Source organism: Haliotis rufescens, unplaced genomic scaffold, assembly GCF_023055435.1.
Source record: "Haliotis rufescens isolate VD_foot unplaced genomic scaffold, xgHalRufe1.0.p SCAF_2, whole genome shotgun sequence".
Lineage (NCBI taxonomy): Eukaryota > Metazoa > Mollusca > Gastropoda > Lepetellida > Haliotidae > Haliotis > Haliotis rufescens.
In genome coordinates this window covers 15,227,770-15,251,576 of record NW_025963890.1, presented here as the reverse complement: position 1 = coordinate 15,251,576, position 23,807 = coordinate 15,227,770, and the positions used below count along the sequence as shown (strand labels likewise).

At 40.6% G+C, this 23,807-nt stretch overlaps 1 protein-coding gene across 7 annotated transcripts in view; it reads left to right on the top strand.

Moving 5' to 3' along the window:
* LOC124135590 (receptor-type tyrosine-protein phosphatase mu-like) overlaps window positions 1-23,807 on the top strand; it is a 197,182-nt gene that overhangs the window by 126,004 nt on the left and 47,371 nt on the right. For 4 of the 7 annotated variants that reach the window (XM_046500964.2, XM_048399677.1, XM_046500965.2 and 1 more), the window contains 13 exons: window positions 9,078-9,184; window positions 10,018-10,216; window positions 10,466-10,556; window positions 11,854-12,118; window positions 12,499-12,541; window positions 15,331-15,442; window positions 16,106-16,206; window positions 16,369-16,395; window positions 18,126-18,307; window positions 19,416-19,503; window positions 21,834-21,910; window positions 22,619-22,655; window positions 23,549-23,646. In XM_046500964.2, coding sequence (XP_046356920.1) covers window positions 9,078-9,184; window positions 10,018-10,216; window positions 10,466-10,556; window positions 11,854-12,118; window positions 12,499-12,541; window positions 15,331-15,442; window positions 16,106-16,206; window positions 16,369-16,395; window positions 18,126-18,307; window positions 19,416-19,503; window positions 21,834-21,910; window positions 22,619-22,655; window positions 23,549-23,646 — 1,427 coding nt within the window. The remainder of the gene's footprint in view (window positions 1-9,077; window positions 9,185-10,017; window positions 10,217-10,465; window positions 10,557-11,853; window positions 12,119-12,498; window positions 12,542-15,330; window positions 15,443-16,105; window positions 16,207-16,368; window positions 16,396-18,125; window positions 18,308-19,415; window positions 19,504-21,833; window positions 21,911-22,618; window positions 22,656-23,548; window positions 23,647-23,807) is intronic. The other 3 variants (XM_046500968.2, XM_046500969.2, XM_046500967.2) reach the window with 3 other exon arrangements.

Here is a 23,807-nt window from a genome sequence, read left to right as displayed (position 1 = left end):
CTCCGCTGACAGGACTATTGCGAAGGTGCGTACCAGAACGCACGGCCAGCAAGATCACACAGCCTGACTACCCGGTCCATTTAGTCTTATTTTGCGATTAGGATTAATAGAGAAATCTACCCGGAATTCAAATGAAGTAAATTGATAAAAGAAAATGGATGTTGGGGTGGGTGGAAATATGCGTTACTGGTGTTCGGATTGACTGTGTTCTTATCTTGGAGTAATCTGTCTGACTGTATCAAATACAAAGAGACAAAGTTACCTGAAATATTTTGTTTGTTTGTTGTTTAAAGCCGCACTCCGCACTCCGCAATATTCCAGCTATATGACGGCGGCCTGTAAATAATCGAGTCTGGACCTTACAATCCAGTGGTTGAAATCATAAGCATCGATCTACGCAATTGGGATACGATGACATGCATTAACTAAGTCAGCGAGCCTGACCACACGATCCTGTTAGTTCCTCTTACGACAAGCATGGGTTCCTGAAGACCAATTCTAACCCCGATCTCCACGGGAGCTATATAGGTGTATGAATTACAGTGTTGGACTAATGCTGTTTGACACATCAACATCTGACCCGACTTCTAGTATATAGAGGCCGTCGTCATACAGCTGGATATTGAGTGAGTGAGTGAGTGAGTTTGGTTTTACGCCGCTTTTAGCAATATTCCACCAATATCACGGCGGGGGACACCAGAAATGGGCTTCACACATTGTACCCATGTCGGGATTCGAACCCGGGTCTTCGGCGTGACGAGCGAACACTTTAACCACTAGGCTACCCGACCGCCCCGCTGGATATTGATGATCACATTATATCAGATAAATGATGCGTGTCCGTTCTATGTAGTGATGGACCCGTGAAGATCCGGGTTAGAATGGGTCTTCAGCAACCCATGCTTGTCGTAAAAGGCGACTAACGGGATCGGATGCTCAGGCTCGCTGACTTGGTTGATGCATGTCATCGATCCCAATTGTGTGGATCGATGCTCGTGTTGTCAGTCACTGGATTGTCTGGTCCAGATTCGATTATTTACAGACCGCCGTCATATAGCTGAAATATTGCTGAGTGCGGCGTTAAACAACAAACAAACCAACTATGTAGTTATGCAAGCCAAGACCACCCGATCCCGTTAGTCGCCTCTTTCGATAAGCATAGTCGCCTCTTTCGACAAGCATAGGTTGCTGAAGACCTATTCTACGTTACCAGAACTAAATATAAAAGGGAATACAAAAAATGTCCCTACCTAGGTATTCTTGTAAGTCTACAAAATTCATCTTACTTATGCGTGACCGTATTGTATTCAATAAGAAATACCTACTTTATGGATTTTGGCTTAATGATCAGACGTTTCGACTTAGATTCTTACACCGTTCTCAAGCTCGAATGAGAAAGTACATTGTATTCGTGTAGATTTTGTAATGAGACGGGAAGATGCTGAAAGACGAGCATCTCCAGTGAGTGTCGTATTAGTGTGTATTGAGAAAGGCTGATGTCCAGTATGATGGCTGCAGGTATTTCGTTACTTAGGGCACACAACTGCACGAACCATTTCGACGGGTTTAATTTTCCCTAATTTACACACGGCGTGGGTCAGTACAGAAGACAGCAAGCGCCACTGAGGGTATAGCCTTGTGGTGAAATCGTCTACGATTCTGTACAATGTGTGGAGCCTCCGTCTTGATATGGATGTGAGTGAGTGAGTGAGTTGGGTTTAACGTCGCTTTTAACAGTATTACAGTTATATCACGGCGTGTCAGCTTAATGTCTTTAAATAATCGTTGATTAATCAACTACCCGACGAGACGATAGTGAAGCTCAACCAAACGCTCTTGTCCAATGCCATTTGATCACGTGTTGAGCATATGTATATCCGGGAAATGGACTGCAGACAGTTGCCTCATTGGACTGAGTGTTATTGGCAGTGTGTGTGCGCCCCGTGATCTATGGCTGCTCTGTAAGTGCGACAGAGAACTCGTTACAATGCATTATCGGGACATAAAGGGGCGGTCGCATAAAAACAACGCTCGCGGTGTTTCAGCAGCCTTGACTTTGTCCAGATAACGTATTGCCATGTATCTTTTTATCCACTTCCGAATGAGTGAGTGAGTTGGGTTTAACGCCGTTTTGTGTACTATTTAGGTACATCACTGATTGTTAGCTTAATGGGTGTTATTTGTTTGTACTCAGCACTATTTATGACGGCGGTCTGTAAATTATCAAATCTTGACCTTAAAAATCCAATGATTTACTTCCTGATGACATGCAATCAACAAAGTCAACGAGTCTGACCACCCGACCCTGTTAGTTGCCTCATACAACAATCCTAGGTTCTTGTGACCTTTATTCTTTCCAGGAATCCCCATATGTGTTAGCTTAGTGTGGGGAAATTAGCAAGTGACACGGATCCTGACAAATCTAAGGGACGCAACTTTGGGTCACTCCCGCCTATTATCCAGTAAAAAGGACCCACATGTAGCACCTGCCGAGAAATGACATTCAGACCATTCAAAACAACTCTGAGGCCGAGCTTTGTCCAGCCATTTCAGACGTTATGTTAACGTTGTTTGTTTGAAAAACAGGATTGACGCTTACGTTGTTGATGGTTATGAAAGTCAGGGTTTTAAGGGGGACGCGGTGTATGCATTGCCGTGAATTTTTGAGAGTTAAAAAAGGGGAAGTTATGTTGCGTACAGATCAAACGTTCGCTCGAAAAGCGAAGACCTGAGTTCGAGTCCCTACATGTGTAGACCGCCTCCGTGGTCTAGCGTCCGCCCGGAGAGCGGAAGTTCCGAGGTTCGATCCCCGGCCGCGTCATACCAAAAGACGTTAAAAGATGGTGCTTGTTGTTACCCTGTCTGGCGCTCGGCATTAAGGGGCTAAAACAAGGACTGGTCGGCTCGGAGTCAGTATACTGTGTCTGAGTGGGGTATTCATGTTAAACTGCGGCATGGCATCTCAGTGAGCTAGCACTATAAATCGGCATCAGTCCGTACTAGTACAAGCAGCCACTCAAACACACACACGTACATGCACGTCGCTATATAAGTGCAATAATCTTGGACGCGACGTTAAACCCCATAACACCTCACCTCACCTCACCTCACCTCACCTCACCTCATGTGTACAATGTTTGAAACCCATTATTGGTGTTCACGTCATGGTATGATTGGGTGAATTGTTTTTAAACACTGCGTTTAGGCGGGGCGGGGGGGGGGGGGGGGGGGGGGGGGGGGTGCACCAGAAATGGGCCTCACACAGTGTACTCCACCCTGGGGAATTCCGTGTTAGAATCGGTCGCTAGCAACCCATGATGTCAGAAGAGGCGACGAAGTGGATCGGGTGGTCATGCTGGGTGACTTGGTAACTTGGTATCATCGTGCTCCGAATTCGAGGGACGATGCTCACAATATCAACCACTGGATTATCGGGCCCAGGTCCCATTATTTACTGGGAACGACATTTAGATATTGCGGCGTTAAACAACAAACAGAACAAAACAAATCTCTCTTGCGAGTTGGGACAAAAACTCCAAACACCTCCTCTGTTTTATTTTAACAACGCAACCAAATAAAACAGCTCTGTATCGAATCACAAGACGGCGATACGCAACACCACTTTAAAGAACTTTTAAAATAAGACAAGCAAGAAGTTTCCAGTACGAGAACACCGAGCAGAGGCAGAAGCTGAAAGATAGTATTTCAGCATGAACAATATCGCGTCACACAACCAAGGCTTGTGTAGTTAATTTCGGCATGATGGGGGTTAATAACGCATTCTTGTGCATAAAATGGTTTGCTGTCACCTTAAATAGCCTGTCGTGACACTTGGAGAGTTCGGCTGATGAGGATAAAGACGTTACCATGAAAGGTGTTTGAAGTGAAATTGCATAAGGAACGTGTCACTGACACGAACAAATTGGACACTGGCGTGAAACACTACAAACGGTGTGTTTTAGGATCAAGAACTTTTTAATACAATGTCAATAAAACGTGAAATTAGTAATCATTTCACGAAACGATGTACCGGATGTGAGACAATCTCGAATTGGAATTTCTTTCCGGTTTTATCTATTCCCTTTTGATGACGCTGATAGTGATTCAGGAAATTGAAGTTGTTCACCTCTAGACTGTGAGAAATTGTAATTTGAGGACCATCGCATGACGTTTTGTAAACAGTTCCACTCTCAACAAACATGATTTTGAATTCTTCATTTTAATCATTGTCAAATGTATTTTGAATGACACCAATCTAACTGGTCTCAATAGTAGGGCTTTCAGCGACCTATTCCGCCATTTTCGCGAATTTTCAATCATTTCCCCAGAAAAACGACGGTCTGATGTTGACTGAATCCCCCCTTCATCCTTCGACCAATTTGAACAATCCAGTGCAATTTGAAATTGAATTTTCTCCTCATTATCTTCTTCTAAAACAAGGCAGATGCAGATAGCTTTCCCTGAAGTTGATTCTCCCAAGGCGGCGTCCTTGCCCCTGCTCCATCACCGGGAGTCTCCATCCTCATCAGGCAATAAATGCATGCGCGGAATGTCCAATATCTAATGCTCCTAATTCAAGTTCGATAAATATGACAGGTTAATTTCAAATTGAAATTCCGTGTTTTAAATTTAGCAGCAGCCAATATGTCTTTTTCCGTAAAAGGATTAAACGTATATTTTTTTCACTGGCTTTCAGCTGATTTTGATCATTGCGCATCCAAGTCAGTTTTTAAGAAAAAACTGTTTGGAGTTTTGAATTGCCAGAATTTTGGACTTTCGATCAATGGTACCTGCTCAATATTTAAATGGCAGCAGTCAGCAATTAGTCGAAATTATAAGAGTAAATAAATGACTAATGTTAAATCAATTTTGCTTATTTACATTTCGTTTAAGTTTATATGAAATTTATGTCTACAGCCCAAACAGCATATCGTTATATACTACTCATAAGAAGTTAAAAGAACACCCGAACTTCATTTTATTTCATACATACCCGGAACCAATTCACAGCCAAAGCTTTGAGGATGATCGGGGATCTGTTATTTGTTGGCAAGCTCAGTATTGTTATCATCCTAGCGTCGTTTGTTTGTTTGTTTGTTTGTTGTTTAACACCGCAATCAGCTATATGGCGGCGGTCTTTAAATATTCAAGTTTGGGTCAGACAATCCAGTGATTGAAATCACGAGCATCGGTGTACGCAATTGGGATACGATTGCATGCATCGTCCAAGTCTGTGAGCCTGACCACCCGATCCCGTTAGTTAGATCCCGTTAGACAAGCATAGTCTCCTTTTACGGCAAGAATGGGTTGCTGAAGATCTACCAGACGTAGTCAAGCTTAGAGTTGTTAGCATACAATGGCGTCGATAGGAGCGCTGCTGTCGCGATACAGTAACATGGTTTTTAACGATATATGTTTGGTGCAATAATAAATTCATCTTCGGGGACTATCAGGATTCGAAACCCACGATCGACAGATCCTACTTCAGATTCAAGTAATACACCTGAAGAAACAACTATGTATGTGACTTAGACAATGCCATTGCAAACATGAGAAGCATATTAACCTTTCTATGATTGTAAATATAGAAACGACACAGATCTATGTGATATCCGTTCAAGTACAAGGGAATCGATGTTTCATCTCGGAGTCCTTAACATTGATGAGACTAAATTGATTACACCGACTGAAAAGACGAAACGCTGACGCCAGCAAACGAGCAAAGTGTAGAAAAGGTCAACTTGTTTATTTCAAAGATGGACAAATGTTATTTATAACACCCCTTGGAGTCCAGTATAAGTGTTTTTCTTAGGATACCCTGGGTAAATAATTTATCAAGAGTTTGTTTGTTTGTTGTTTAACGCCGCACTCAGCAATAGTCCGGCGGTCTGTAAATAATTGAGTCTGGACGGGACAGTCCAGGGATTGACATCATGAGCATCGATCCCCGCAATTGGGATCGATGACATGCAACAACCAAGTCAGCGAGCCTGACCACCCGATCCCTTTAGTTGCCTTTTACGACAAGCATAGTCGCCTTTTATGGCAAGCATGGTTTGCTGAAGACCTATTCTACCCCGGATCTTCACGGATCGACAGGACCTTGTGGATTCCGAATACCAAATATAGCATGCTTGTAAGAGCGGATAAGTGATTGACTGCCTCGAATGTTAGTCAAAGTTCCCAGTACTACATGCGGGTGGTTGGATAGCCTAGTGGTTAAAGCGCTCGCTCGTCATGCCGAAGGCCCAGGTTTGATTCCCACATAGATACAATGTGTGAAATCCATTTCGGGTGTCTACAGCCATATTGCTTGACTCTTTCTAAAAGCGGCGTAAAACCGTATTCACTCACTACATGCTCGTAAAGACTCATAATCAGGTACCCAGGCTTCGTAACCTGATTCACTTTGTGTCAGCGTAACCTGACGTGGGGCGTTGCTTATTCTATCAACCACTGGTTTGCTTGTCCCAAATATCATTGTTTGCAAGACACTGCGATATAGTATGAATAATCTTATGGCGAAAATAAACATACCAAAAACATTGTTCACATATAAAAGCGCACGTGCTAAAATATTCTTTTTGCTGTAGATTACTCTGCCAATGATGTACACTAATTTCCAGTTCTCTTTTACGGGGGCGGTCGGGTAGCCTAGTGGTTAAAGCGTTCGCTCGTCACGCCGAGGACCCGGGTTCGATTCCCGACATGGGTACAATATGTGAAGCCCATTTCTGGTGTCCCCCGCCGTGATATTGGTGGAATATTGCTAAAAGCGGCGTAAAACCATACTCACTTTTTTACGATTTGCACAGAAATCACGTTCAAGCACGCAGCCATGCCATTTGCAGGCTGTCGTACACATTTTGGGCAATGAACATGCTCCACGTGATCAAGTCTCTTGATCTTTCATTGGACAAGAAAATTCAACTGAGCTGAAACTTCTACCAGTTCGATAGGGTGATAGTTTTTCTATCAAATTCAATACTTGTCTCCTTGCATCCACGTCGAATCACCACCTCTGTCGACTTAATAGTGCTTTCAGAATCACTTTGAGATTTACATTTTCATTTGTAATCGGGCGCGAACGTTCACTCTCAAATCAGATTAGTCTGATATTTATTCCAACATTGAGTTTCATGTAACGGTTCTGGGCCAGTATTCTTATAAGCAACCGTCAGATACATCACCGTGTTGATTAAACCAACAGCAAAACTGCCAACGGTGCTGTCAGTAATCTGTGACTTGATATACACCATGTACGAATTTCCTCCCGTAATGTTTTGGCTCTGCTGACATGCAAAAACTACCAAAGTCATTAGCTGTCAGTTTTGGGTAATACTTAGGGCCAGTCTACCAGTTAATGACGCATAGTTTTCACTATACAAGCTTTGATAGAATAATGGTAACAGACATAGTCCTACGGGTTTATTTCCAAGCGCCTCCCTGAAGAATTTCCACCTCAAAGTCTGCGATCCGAAGTGAGTTTGGCAAAAAAAAAGGCCGATAGGTGTTAAGAAAATTGGCACCACAAATACTCCTCACCTTCCTCGCGAGATCTGTAATGGAAAACCGATATGTCTCTAGCAGGTGTTGGTGAAAACATGACTGGCGCCTGTGGTATTGGCACTACTCTGGTCTAAATCATGTTGCTAGGCTTTGTTATGGAAGCGACAGGCCCATATGATTGCACTTTCGCATAAAAACTTTGATAGATTTCCTAGATATGACTCTGTCAGATTCTTTGTAGTGTCGGGGGCACGGGTGGCCCAGTCGTCTAAGGCGCCGCGATTCGCTGTGCAGTGTTGCGTCCCTTTGGGCACGCCAGAAACCTATGATTGTGGGTTCCAATCCCGGTTCGCCCCGATTATGTTTCTAGGTTTGTCAGCACCATACCCGTGCTCGTGGGTTTCACCGGAGTGGTAAACGTCTGATACCTGCATCACTTCGGTCTTTCCTCCCACATTAAGCTGACATGCCGTGATATAACTGGAATACTCATTCACTCACTCAGTTATAGCACGAATACCGAATAACCGTAGCTATATTAAACTTATAAAAGTTCATTCGGAAGATATCAGAATGTTTCTTTGCCTAAACAGACCGGGTATGTTTTTTGTGTTTTAAATTAATAACGCAATGTCGTATGTGTGAACATTGTCGGATCTGTCACAAGAAAGGAAATAGAGGCCAAACCAAATGGATAAGACACAAAAAAGACTTCACTCAGGAATGACTTTGAATATGACATCAGATGCTCTTGAAAAGGATGTGGCGTATCTCGTGAATGTGAAGGTATTTTTATGATTACGATGTTCAAAGTGAGATGAAGCTCGGTGATAGAAGGTTGCTCCTAGGTCCAACGAGAGGTCAGACATTCGTCAATCCATGTTGGTAACTGCTCGTAAATCAACTTCGGAATTATTGCTTAACTGCCAAACAGTATTAGGGAATTCATTTAAGACTTTAGACAATTCTCCGAACGTTCAATTTGTTTAGGTTAATCGGAGAAAGTATCAACTTGCATTTTGGCAGTGATGTCAGACTGTTTCCAGTAGTGCGGTCGGGTGGCCTAGTGGTTAAAGCGTTCGTTCGTCTAGCCGAAGACCAGGGTTCGGTTCCCCATATTGGTACAATGTGTGAATCCGATTTCTAGTGTCCCCGGCCGTGATATTTCTCGAATATTGGTAAAAGTGGCGTAAAACCACACTCACTCACTCACGCAAACCGCAGTGAAACACCTTTAAACCTGACGATACCCTTCAATGTGAAATGGAGAACTTTTTAACAACTTTTCAAATTATCTCATCATATCTATGTATAGACAGTCCCCAAACCAATCGTCTGGATGGAGGGAGCAATCAGAACTGATGGAGTTGAACTGTTGACATCAGACGCCCTTTTCAGATGGAATCGTGTAACGGACATCCTAAATCACGATTTAAAGTAGATGCGATATCAAAGCCTTCGTTCGGTCAAGTTCACAAGCTACAGACTATTTGAAAAAGCGGCGTTAGTAGTCTTTAAAAGTTTCTCGTGAAGCAGAACGCCACTTCACTCAGTCTCCTCGTCTTCAGTTCCAGGTCCTGTGCGCGTCTTGAGGAACGTGTCACGTACGACGACGTCAATACACCTCAGGTGGGACCGGCCTCTTGACTTTAATGGCGAGCTGCGCTACTTCACGGTAAGTGTGTTAAAACGTCAATGCTTTTAGGACCCAGGCTTTGATGTCCTGTTGGTGTATGTCCCAGAGTAGGAAATTGGTTTATTTACTGGTTTCATGGAGATGTTGGAAGCTACGTCATTATGCTGTTTTTCGATTAACGTTTACAACGCTGCAGGCGAGTTTCCTCGCCATCTACTTAAGCTTTCATGTCTGTGTAAGACCTCGGTCAAAAGTTAAGTTTGATCTTTTATAAAAAATGTTAGTGTGGCATTATATGTTTGCTTAAACCTTAATGTTGTAATGTGTGCTTAGAATGATCAATTGACTTTGTGTTAATTGATATTTGAAAATGTGTGTTTAAAGGTTTTACGTGTATGATAATGATATTAATATTGATCATACAATTGCGATGCAATACATCAACATATAACTATTAACTATGCCTATAAAACGAAAATAACATCTATGCCTTAGCATGTGGGGATTCCGGGTAAGAATATAGGTCCCCAGCAACTTATTATTGTCCTAAGAGGCGACTAAATGGATCGGGTGATCTGGCTCGGTGACTAGGTTGATGTCATCGTATCCTAGTTGCGTGGATCGATGTTCATGATATCATTCACTGGAATGGCTGATCCAGATTCGATTTTTTACAGAGCCCCATATATGAATGGAACATTTCTGAGTGAGGAGTTAAACAACAAACAGAAAACCAAATCGAAAACAAGTATCGAAATCCACAATTCATGTGTATAAGACGTGTGTTACGTGATTTAAGGTTGACTGAGAAAATACACGGAACATCCTTTAAAAATCTTTATAACGCCATGTCATAATATCTATACCCTCAGGTGTCCTGCACGCCCATTACAACCCTCTCGAAGAGGAGTTACGACGACGACAAAGCGGAAATCAGACTGCCCGTGGACACGTATGAATACAAGATGGAGGGGTTACGTCCTGCCACGCAGTACTCATGCACAGTTAACGCTAGCACAGTCAAAGGGTCTGGAGCTCAGGCTAGAGTTGTTGTGTGGACAGATGCTCCAGGTAAGCTATCATTAAAACACAACTCCTTTCTTTCGTGATAGAAAAGGGACGCTGGGGTGAATTTAGTCCATGGATTGCCAATTAGAGATATTTTTGAATGTATGATCATTGTGAGATAGATTTTAATGCCACAAGCGTAAGTGTTTTTACAGTATGTTAAATGTGTTGGGCGTTAAATGAGTGATCGAGCTTTTCCAAAACACCCGGATTTGTATGACAGTTTATTACTGTGCCCATAATGCATTGCAGATCCCAAGAAACCGTTGGAGCCAATCATCGTTGAAGTCTCCGACCACACTGTGACCCTTGACCTCCGTGATGCAGGGGACCTAACTGTCAGGTGATTCTCTCAGACATTCACCACAAGTATCGAACTTACCATTGTCCGTGGCAATCTTCTGTTCTTCTGTTCTGTTGAAATTTGATTGTAATAGTGTTTGATGGTAATTACAATAGTGTATGATGGTATTTACAATAGTGTATGATGGTAATTACAAAAGTGTTTGATGGTAATAACAGTAGAGTTTAATGGTAATTACAATAGTGTATGATGGTAATTACAATAATGTTTGATGGTAATTACAATAGTGTATGATGGTACATAACAATAATGTTTGATGGTAATAACAGTAGAGTTTGATGGTAATTACAATAGTGTATGATGGTAATTACAATAATGTTTGATGGTTATTACAATAGTGTATGATGGTAATTACAAAAGTGTTTGATGGTAATAACAGAAGAGTTCGATGGTAATTACAATAGTGTATGATGGTAATTACAATAATGTTTGATGGTAATAACTGTAGAGTTTGATGGTAATTACAATAGTGTATGATGGTAATTACAATAATGTTTGATGGTTATTACAATAGTGTATGATGGTAATTACAATAATGTCTGATGGTAATAACAGTAGAGTTTGATGGTAATTACAATAGTGTATGATGGTAATTACAATAATGTCTGATGGTAATTACAATAGTGTATGATGGTAATTACAATAATGTTTGATGGTAATTACAATAGTGTATGATGGTAATTACAATAATGTTTGATGGTAATAACAGTAGAGTTTGATGGTAATTACAATAGTGTATGATGGTAATTACAATAATGTTTGATGGTTATTACAATAGTGTATGATGGTAATTACAATAATGTCTGATGGTAATAACAGTAGAGTTTGATGGTAATTACAATAGTGTATGATGGTAATCACAATAATGTCTGATGGTAATTACAATAGTGTATGATGATAATTGCAATAGTGTATTTGATGGTAATTAGGATAGTGTATGATGGTAATTACAATAGTGTATAATGGTTATAACAGCAGCACTGATTTGAAAATGCGACTTCATAATATTAAAATAAAAGTTGAAAACATATCTTGCTGATATGTAGTTCAACTTTTCCATCTTAAGGTAAAGAGAAATTCATTACTGGGAGCAGTTGTATTCTTTGTTCAGCACTTACTGAGCCTATAGGCCCATGGTATAATTGATGGTCCACAGAGGACAGTATGGCCGATTAATTGCGTAATACACAATCATGGAGAAATTAATATAACACCATTTTCTGTCAAATATCTGTCAACAAACTCTTTTCATCCAACCCTTCCCTGTCCCCCACAGCTTCTATCGCCTCATAGTGGAGCTATTGTACGAGAAGTTACGTCATGAACGTTCAACCCCCCAACATCTCAACATCAAAGACGACTACCAACGGGCAAGTCGACACGGAACCCGGATGTATGTCGCCGCCCAGCTCGAAAGAGGTGCCGTCAATGGGAAGTTCGTCGTCGGCGACAACAGCACGTACGGCGGCTTCTACAACGCTCCCTTACAGCGGGACCAGACCTATAATATATGGTTCGGGGCCTTCTCTGTTGTTGATGGCGTGAGTAACCTTGTCACTATTATACGTTACGAATATTTTTGATTATATACTTAACTAAAATTAGGCAAATCAGCAGCATTAAGACATGGGATATCATCGGAAATTGATATTCAATTCAGTTTCAACGAACACCGTTAGAAATTCTGTTTTAAGGATATTTATAAAATAAGATTTTTTGGATAAGATGGAACTTTTTAATACTCTGATGTCTTTTTTAAGCTGTATATTTTTTTGTTAAAGGTGATAAAGGTTACTTTAAGTGTGCATCAAAACAAACTGAAAAAACAATAATGGCTTTTTGACGCAATAAAGTAGTGTGGAAATTGTATTCGCTTTTGATGTCTTTTGTTTTTGACACTTTTGCCATTGCTTTTTTTCAGACCGAAAGACAAACATTTTCCAGGATTGAGAGACCAGTATTAGGTAAGCTGGGAAGTACCAACCGTTTATGTTTGTTCTTCGGTACCATATAGTCATGCTCTTCGCACTCCGCGGGCGGTAAATAATCTTGTCTTGACCAGACAATCCTGTGATTGATAATAATTGCTCCTGTGTGAGCAATAATCTAACGATCGGGATAATATGATACGCAGTAGCAATATCACGGCGGGACATACCAGAATAGACTCCCCACATTGGACCCAATTGGAGAATCGAACCCGGACCTTCGGCGTGACGAGCGAGCCCTTTAACCACAAGGCTTTCCCGCTGATCCAGGTTTGTTCGGGATATGGCATTTGTGTTTTTTCGTTTCGGGTATTGTCCAGATACTACTCCTGCGTATTTGACGCTACCTCGAATACAAGATACTCCAAACCGCAAACCAAATAGGTCACTTTGATGCAAATATATTTTAGTATATATGTATATATTTTTTTAATAATGTTTTTACAGTTCTTTCAATGTATAAGGACACATTCTTTTCTCTTTATAGATTAAGAGCGGTGTGGTAGCCTAGTGATTAAATCGTTCGCTGGTCACGCCATAGACCCAGGTTCGATTCGACACATGTTAAGCCCATTTCTGGTGTCCCCTGTCGTGAAGTTGTAGGAATAGTACTAAATGCGGCGTGTCCCCACACTCGTTTTCTCTAAATGCAATTATATTCACCGTGCAGAGTTGCGGCCCTTGGACACGTCAGACACCTATGGTTGCGGGTTCAAATCCCGGTTCGACCCGTTTGTGTTTCCAGGTTTGTCAGCACCATAACCGAGCTCGTAGGTTTTACCAAAATGGAAAAGGTCTAAGACACACTAAGCTTTCACGCCCTGATATAACTTGAATACGGTTAAAAGTGGCGTTAAAACCCAACTCACTCACACACTCAAAAATATCGAAGGTTTTCCAATCCAATATAATTAGACATTGATTATTTGGAATTTAACAACCTGTTTTCAAAAAGTTCTTTCTCATTTTGGCTACAAACTATCAACGAATATCAACTCGGACACTTTACCTCATGACATTTTTGGACCCAATTCCTTGGTTCCGACTTAAAAACAGTTACGCGGTAATCCAGATCTCATATCACTCTTCCCGACTGTCCCCGCGGGACCTCATCACGTTTTTCATGCTCCAACTCGCCTGTGATTGTATCGAGGACACATATAGCAGCGCCCCGACGTACAGTATGGTACCTTATTCCTCACGGCGAAGAGGCGTACACAAGACAGGCGTTAGAGCGTTGTGTTCAGCGGCTAGAAGGGATTGAAGACGAAATTTGACAACCCGTGATTATTATCTCCACGGAAGCAAGCTCCCCTACATGGGAGCGGTGGTTGTTTGGGTTGTTGCGTGTACTCAGTTCGCGGATTGACTTAATTTGGATTTCGTTTGCGATCCGTAGGGTAAATTAAAGTTATTTTGGGTGGAAATTTAAATCTTGCGAGTCTTGCTACTAAACGTTGGTATCGTGGTGCGTGTTGTGTGTAACTTCGCTCACCTGTTTTAGTGTAACTTTATCATCATAATAGTGAGTGAGTGAGTTGGGTTTAACGTCGCTTTTAACAGTATTCCAGTCATATCGCGGCGTGTCAGCTTAATGTGGGAGGAAAGCCCGAAGTGTTGCAGGTCTCAGACGTTTACCACTTTGGTGAAACCCACGAGCACGGGTATGGTGCTGACAAACCTAGAAACAAATCGGGGCGAACCGGGATTCGAACCCACAATCATAGGTTTCTGGCGTGCCCAAGGGACGCAACTCTGCACAGTGAATCGCGGCTCCTTAGACGACTGGGCCACCCGTACCACCTTATCATCATAATAATGTTAAAGCGTCATGCAGTTATTTATTCCCAATTCGGGTGACCTACTAGGTGTTACTTTACGGTAAACAGGCGATAGTATGCCGTTGATACATTAATTTAAAGTATTTCGACGACACATTTCTGATGTTTAGCTCACCTGACTTTTTCTGCTGAAGAGTCATAAAATTGTTTATTCCTAATTCCTGTGAACTACTGGGCATTGTGACTCTATATATCTGTTTGTGGATTTCACCGACGGGCCATTATCTACAATCAGATAAATACTGTTTAATTGTATTGCCCAGCCGCGTAATCTTTGATGGATCATAAAAAAAACACCATACAACTAACAGATTCAAACAACATTTGTTACTGTTAACTTTTTGAATAATATTAAATAGTTATTGATTAAGTGTAAACTTTTTGTGTAATGAAAAATGCTTTAAGTCTAATCTTAAGTAGTGAAGCTGTGGTAGGTTTTTAAGTGGTGTTGACAAGGAAATATGGCAAGGGAAAAAAAGGAAAAATGTAATAGTATATGAAATTGGATTTGTTTTTTTCCCGCGATATAGACTTAGCCATGGGTCCTTTAGACTCCCTAATACCACAATCATTAGAAAGGAACCACAATTTAGTCTGCGGAATTTGCCTGAAATGTTTAACGGAGTTTGAATCCGGGTGCGCTCTGATGATGTTTCTAGGTTTGTCGACACTATAACCGTAGAATTTACTGAAGTGGTTTACCTCTACGACCTGCATCTCGGGCGTTCTTCCCTCATAAAGCTGACACGCCGTGACATAACTGAAATACTATTCGAAGTGGGTTTTAAACCCAACACACTCACTCACAGTTAAAGTCATCTGATAAGCATGTTTGTGACAACAAATGACAACCTAATTATCAAATATTGTGCGTTGTGAAGTTTGCCTTGTAAAGGGGTCCTGATTGGGGAGTGTCTGTTTCAGTTCGCCCCGTTAAGACAGCGCCGCAGACCAGCCATGTTCCCGTCATCATCGGCGTCCTCGTCGTCTTCATCCTCCTCATCATAACATTCGCTGTCCTGTTGCTGGTGTGGAGGTAAGATTCGTATACCACATGATAGTTGCGTATCATTATTTGTCATTTTAGTTTTAGTTTCGTATTATATTTCTTCTAGTTGTGAACGTTCATTGGTCTTAAGGTTTACTTTAATTATACCCCGCCACGAAGTAGGATAGGGACATATGAAGAGATGCTGTCAGCCCGTCCCTCTAACTCACATTTTGTTATCGGAGCATAACTCAAAGTACGTTCAAGATTTCTTGATCAAATTTTGCACATGAATCAATCTATTCATGAACAGGTGCCTTTTGGTATTTAGTAGTTTTGGGAATCTTTTATTTTCGGTTCTTGATGAGCAAGTTGTATTTCCTTACAAATCTATCAAGTAGTCAGCTGTTTACTTTTTATGTATGTTTTTATTTTTTTGCCAAATTAAAGCCACTGCTCCCAGTGACCTTCTCACAGTAACACCAGTCTAATGAGATGACTAAATATCCCAGGCAGCTAGCAGCTTATTAATCAGTTTTTGATGACGTGTCATTGACTCTTTAGAACAAGTCCCAGACAGCGTGTTTAGTCAGGTGCTTGAATCTACCATTGCCGGGTAGAACAGACCATTGGCGAGGGATATGAGTATTTTATCCTTGTTTTATTTAATCTAATAATAATTTAAACAACTAAATCTTATTTTGTTTCCAGAAAACGTCATCTGTCAGCTGAGAGAGAGAAGTCAGATCTGCCATCATTTGGTCCAACCATTCTACCGGAACCGGATACGTCCCCTCCGCCCACTCCCATTGGTCAGTACAGTCACGTGACGCTCTCAATATCTATAGTAACTAACAACTCTAACACGGTATAATAAAATATCATCAACCAATACCATTAACACATAACCAGTATAGCGTTTATTAACATCCAGCGCCATCTTGTAACGATTCTTGTTATTTTCATGCGTCTAGGAGGTTTCTACACTAAGTTTAGTTTGGGTGAGTTGTTCTTTTCAAGATATCCTCATGTTCTGGTGCTACCCTCGTGGCGCTAACCTTCAGTTGCACAAGTATGCAATTTTGTTTACGCAAACAATTAAACCTTCGTTTTCAATATTTGTGCATGTCCATTTTCCACATTAATAAAGCATTAATCATACAATAAGGCACATAGTTTTAATAAGGCAATAAAACAATTGGTTGTTGACAGAATCAGACTTTGTGCTGGTGATGTACTCAAATATAGATAAAGACATCAACAATGATAATATTTACGTATGTGTTAAGTAACTTTTCTTTTAAAATATTCCGATTTAATTGCATTTTTATAATTGAGTGAAATAAGGTCTTTATATTTCATGTTTTTGTGCACATATCAAGTTACGATTGGAGTTAGTAATATGTTATGAAACAATAATCGTTGTCATCTTACCTTCATATTTTCGTTCCTCTCTCTCATCTAATATCAGTGATAATGTATTCCTTAGTGAACTCTGTGGTGCTACCTGTGTAGGGAAGCCATTAACATTTTTTCAAGTTAGTTTTTAAACAACGATTTTCTCCATGCTGCTCATCACAAGCTTTTAGTGATTCCTCTTTAACACTTTTTGGCACACTGTGGCTTCATGTTGCTTTTGTGACCAGTGCACAAGTCTTTCTTCAGATGAGACAGTCTTCGTCGTACAATGGGTTGCTGTGCATATTTATCATATATTCCCTTTATCCTCGGATACACGTTTAACACTATTTTAACTCTGAATTTGTTAATATGATGTTGTGATCTGTCGCGTGGTGTGCCCGTACTCCTGTTTCTACTGAAAATTAAAGCACATTTTTCATTGACTTCCGCCTCCCGAGACACCGACGCATGTTTATGTCTAGGTAAGTGTCGGTGTGGTTTTATGTGTTGTGTGCTCTGAAGTGTTGTGCGCTCTGGAGCGTTGCGTTAAGTCCTATCTGGTTTCGAATTCGGGGATTTTGCTCAGTTCTTTATTATCCTAGGGCTGAATATTTTGGACTTCTATCCAAAAGTTAAAGAAACGTTATTGGTACTGTGGGGAAGACTCAACGGTATGGGGCGCTGTGCAGAGTTGCAACCCTTCACTGTGTCTGGATCCGCTGGTTGTTTGGGTGTTTGTCAAGGTGGTAAACCCATCAGACTGTCTACATCACATGAGGTGGTCTCGTTTCTTCTCAACTATTGAAAGATATTATCTTTTTTCAGAACACTGCACTTGTGTCATTTCTATTTCACTTGTTACAGTAGTTAGCTGAAGCAGCTTCGTACACTTATTTCTGTGACGTCATGATTGACGTCATACTTTTGTCATCCTCGCACCATTCTAGCACTATTTTGTTCTACACATCTACCTATGTCTATTATACCTTTATGTATGGCCTTGTTTTCAATTTCTATTCTGTTAGTGTGTTCCTGCGTTTTCCTTAAGCATCACTTGAAGCACCTTCTGTATCTACCTTCTCGCGATAAAGCATATATTCTTCGGTCTTCTTATCTAACCGATCAATTGTGTTTATTCCGTTCACATTTTGACAAACCACTCATTAACGTGTTATTATGTTTCTATTCATAAGTGAATAAAATATGTAAAAAAATGAATGTGTTTTTTAAAACATATTTTTTGTCTGTTTCTCATGTTTCCTGGCTATTCATGTCGTTGTGATAACGCAGTTCTGTTTCTTTGGAATAATTTTATTTTGTTTAATTTCAGGTACAATTAACATTGAGGCAGAACCTCTCATTCTTCCATCTATAGATAACGATCTCGAGTCTGAGCCCATATATGGAAATGTCGGAAATATCACGATTCCACCAATCAAGGTGGAGGATTTATGGGACTACATCCGTGCAAGCAAGGAAAACGATTATGATGGCTTGAAAAGAGAGTATAAGGTAACACTACCTTGACATGCCAACGAATGTTACGGAAAAGTACAAAAGACAAGATTTATGGCACGTTCTTACGACTGACCGCAAGGATTATGTTGCTTGACTTACAGATCCGCCGACCCTATATATCTAACATCAGAAAATATATATAATCATAATGATAATGGGTTTTTTATGGCCTCGACGATAAAGATCGCTTTCACAATAAAAATGACAATGTAATGCCGCTGTCATATTTTAGATTTATAATATCTATAAGGACCCAAACAAGAAATATTCCATACAATTTAAAGAAATGTTTCTCGTTCGATGTCCTATGGATCCGCGGGATCTATTCCCTACTGAGATGAATATGGAAAAAAAGCGACAGTACCGGTTCAGTTATCGAGAATAAATATCTACTGTAAGTCCATTATACGATTCTGATTCAGTAGAATATGACTTAAAAGCTACAATGCCCATTCAGTTATCGAAAATAAATATCTGCTGGAAGTCCATTGTACGATTCCGTCGATGTCATAAGCATGTGTTTGTGGTGATTCGTTGGTAAAGCTTCATGTTCGGTTTCACAACGAGTAGAATTTGTGAAACCCATTATGAAGCTTCGTGTTCAATTCCTCAATTAGTAGCGTTTTTGAAACCCATTTCTGAAGCTTCGGAATTATTTTTCAAGGACTAGAAGTTTAATGAACCAATTCTGAAGCTGTATATTATTGGTCGTGACGCTCTTTAAGACTTGTCAAACCGATGTACAAACCGAACACTGAAACAGCTGTAATATCATTGAACAAGGGGGAGTTCTGATTCAGGTACCCTAGCAGTCTATGATTGTCGTAAGTGGCGACCTAATGGATGAGGTATGCTTGTCATTACAGCTTGACGGCGTGGGCCATGCTCACAATATCAACCACTTGTTCATGAGATCCAGACACGATTATTTTCAGACCGCCGTCATGTAGCTGAAATATTTTCTGAGTGCTGCATTAAACAACAAACACCATTACATACACATAACTGAAGTGTTTTAGCTTACAATATATTTTAAAATGGAAACTACCTTATTTTTATCTCGGAATTGAAATAACAATCTTATTTGTGATTTTCCCTACAGCTTATACCCCCAGGGCTGACTGCTGGCTGCGAGATTGCGAAAAGAACGGAAAATAAGGCCAAAAATAGATATGGAAACATTATAGCATGTAAGTTCTGTGTCATTGTTCCTCTGCTGTGAATGTTGAATGTGAGACGTGAATGTTGAATGTGAGACGTGAATGTTGAATGTGGGACGTGGATGCTAAATGTGAGACGTGAATGTTGAATGTGTGACATGAGTGTTGAATGTGGGACGTGAATGTTGAATGTTAAAACTTGAAGGTTGAATGTGGGACGTAAATGTTGAATGTGAGACTTGAATGTTGAATGTGAGACGTGAATGTTGAATGTGAGACATAAGTGTTGAATGTGGGACGTGAATGTTGAATGTGGGACATAAGTGTTGAATGTGAAACTTGAATGTTGAATGTGAGACGTGAATGTTGAATGTGAGACTTGAATGTTGAATGTGGGACGTGAATGTTGAATGTGAGACTTGAATGTGAGACGTGAATGTTGATTGGAAGACTTGAATGTTGAATGTGGGACGTGAATGTTGAATGTGGGACGTAAATGTTGAATGTGAAACTTGAATGTTGAATGTGAGACGTGAATGTTGAATGTGAGACATAAGTGTTGAATGTGAAACTTGAATGTTGAATGTGGGACGTGAATGTTGAATGTGAGATTTGAATGTTGAATGTGAGACGTGAATGTTGATTGTAAGACGTGAATGTTGAATGAGAAACTTGAATGTTGAATGTAAGACTTGTATATTGAATGTGAGACTTGTTTACTCGTTATAGGTTGACATTAACAACAATGTAATTATTCAGCAACATGTAGATCATATGGAGTGTAGCATATCATGTGTATGCATCAACTTGACTCTTGAAGGGGAAAGAAGCCGATCAGTTTTGATAGTGTTTGAGATTTGTATAAACTTTATACTGGATCAAAGCAACATAACCTTTCTGTATTCATAATCATCTCTGCTGAAAGAAGAGTCGATTGTATGATTCCGACTCTATCATCTAGCATGTGTTGTAGAGAAGGTGACTCAGGTCCTGTGTAACGTAATGTTAGATGTTGTTTGATCTGACTGGTGTTGGCAATAGGTTTTCTGTAAATCTTTAAATTGACATTTCAACATATGCAACTACGTCTAGCTGTCTTTGTGTTCTTTAAACTTGTTAATGGTGAAATGCTTGTTCTTTCTAATCCCCTTTAAAGAAGCACAGTTTCAATTCGCCTAAGGCGTCACAATTTGCTGTGTAGAGTTGCGTCCCTTGGGCACGCCGGATATGATCGAGGGTTCGTATCCCGGATTATGTTTCTAGGTTTGTCAGCACTTTACCCATGCTCGTTGGCTTCACTAAGGTGGTAAACGTCTGTGACCTGCATCACTTTGGTCTTTCCTCCCATACTAAGCTGACACGCCGTGATATAACTGGAACACTGTTAATAACGGTGTTAAACCCAACTCACCACCACTCACATTACGCAATCCACCATCATGATCCAGGTTACAATAGCTACCCAGTAACCTATGCTTGTGGTAAGAGGCGACTAGCGGGATCGGGCTGTTACCACCATTGTGGTCCCAATTGCGTAGATCAATGCTCATGATGCCCATCTCTTGATTGTCTGGTCCAGACTCGATTATTTACAGGCCGACGTCATACGGCTGGAATACTGACGAGTCGTTAAACAACAAACAAGCAGACCTACACAAGTATAGTTGAAATCGTTATTGCCGTGATTTTCTGTTGTATCGGATTTGCTACGCCTTGCCTCGTACAACAACCCACATATTGGAATCAGCTATTATGGTACAGACAATGAGTCTGCAGATAGCCCATATTTGGAAAATGAGGCTAATTTTCTTAAGATTAGTACACGATCATTTCATTTCGATTGCTAAAAATACTTAAGAACCAGGAAGTCAATAGCGTTTATTGTAACGTGTGTTTTAGACAGTCCACACCACTGATTGGTATGGCTGGGAGGTGTTATGTTGCCCGGATGTTGCAACATGGTGATTTGATTTGAATTGGTTTTAGATTTATGGAGAGTTGATCTTACAGCCTAATTATTAGTGACACGGAGAGGGGGGTCGTGTGTCAGCATGGTGGAAACAAAATGATTTGTACAGTTCCAGAGGGACCATTTGTGTCATCAAGCACCCTTTTGATCGTAAATCATGGTCGTGAAATCTGGTGTTGGACCAGCTTGACCACCCAAATTATTTTCTTTGACGGCTGTGTCAGCTAAATATGTCTCGACTCTATAAATTATAAAAACATGGAGTCAGCAGACGTTGTAGGATCATACGTTTAGCTTCAGCTCTTATTTCCAGATGATCATTCTCGAGTTGTTTTGGAGTAGGGAAGGAGCGTTGTAGGGTCACACGTTTAGCTTCAGCTCTTATTTCCAGATGATCACTCTCGAGTTGTTTTGGAGTTGGAAGGAGACGACCCAACAGATGACTATATCAATGCCAATTATATAGATGTGAGTATCTATGGACATAGATCGCATGCTTCATTTCCTACTCAAAGAACACCCGATTCTTTCATATTGTTATAGTTAATTTGTCGTGCCATGACGTATGAAGTATAGAGATATGAAAGAATCGAGCGCTCTGTTACTTCTTTTGAGCAGTATATTTTCAGTTTTATTATACTGTAAGGGCACATGTGATTGAGGGCGCCACAAGAGTTCCTTCAGAGTTATGTCCCTTAACTACCAGGATCTAATAAGCGTGGGTTCGAATTTAAGGACCTTCCCATTCAAGATCCTAGATTTGTTGGCACTGTAGGTATATTGTAGTGCCATTAAAATAGCAGAGCTCTGCGACCTGTAAGCTTGGACTTTCAAAAGCTGACTGCTATGATATTACTTTAAACAGACTGTTAAAAGGAATTTCGAACAAACCTCACTGCAAAAAAATTCCTTTCCGATTGGGTACAAAGCACAACCTTTAATGTTAATCTGGAAGATTCCACATGGAATAGCACCGTCCCCATTGAGGGAGTTTCACTTTATATGTCTCGGTAGAAGGTTATATTAAGCTTAAAAGATGTAACTAAACTGGGTTTTTTATTAATACGGTGATTATTAATACCAAAGGTATTATCAAAGGTCGAAATACAATGATGTGAAATGCCCTCGGTTGCTTTACCAAATAACCTTTGTGATATATTTTGTTTTGTCTTTCAGGGGTATCATAAACCCAGAGCTTATATAGCAGCCCAAGGTGGGTTGATATTTTCTTCACATCTCAAAACGGATTTCATTTCTCTGAGAAATGGATTTTACTGACTAAGTTATATACAACGAAACATTAAAATAGAGGTGAACTTCTTTTTTCTATGATCAAAAGGGGGCGGTCGGGTAGCCTAGTGGTTAAAGCGTTCGCTCGTGACGTCAAAGACCCGGGTTCGATTGCCGACATGGGTACAATGTATGAAGCCCATTTCTGGTGTCCCCCGCCGTGATATTGGTGGAATATTGCTAAAAGCGGCGTAAAATCAAACTCACTCACTCACTATGATGAAGAGAAATCTCTGCTGTAAGCAGAGTTAATTGCACGATTAGGACCACGTCATAAGCATATGTTTATGAATCATTATCAAATAGTGATGATGGCAAGTGTTCGCGGAAAGGTGAGCGTATCCAGTTTCACCAATGGCACCAATCACAAAAACATGCAAAGGCAAGTCAATTGTTAAAAAAACATGCCTTGTGAACTTGAGTTTTCAGGACGGTTATGAATAGTTGGTATTTATCTGGTATAATGTTAGGAATCAGGTACCCTGTACCTCATGCTCTCCTTTGAGGCGATTGAAATTGAGGCGCTGTGTCATGGCTGATTGTGTAAGTGGCCAGTGGCGGAGATCGGTGCTCCTACTTTCAGTCACTAGTTTCCTGGTCTAGTATCGCGAATTGACAGGCCAGCGTGATATAGCCGTAATATTGCTGACTGACGTAAAACAGCAGTGTTTCAATCTCCTCACGTGATGTAGCCGTAACATTGCAGACTGTCGTGTAAAGCAGCTTTCGCTCACTCACACACGTGATATGATGTCATATTGCCGACTGCGGCGTTAAACAACATTACCTCACTAACTCACTCACTCTTCTCCACAGGACCAATAAAACCAACTATTAATGATATATGGCGGATGGTGTGGCAGGAAAATTCAAAAACACTCATCATGCTGACCAACGCTACAGAGACAGGGAAGGTAAGATGATGTTGATGATGATGATGATGGTAATAATGATGGTGATGATATTAATGCTAATAATCACGGTAGTACATTTTAACATGTTCTGGAGTGCCAAACAGCTTCATCTCTGCATCATTATCGCTGTATATGTGTAAAGTCGAAATAGAAAATAATGG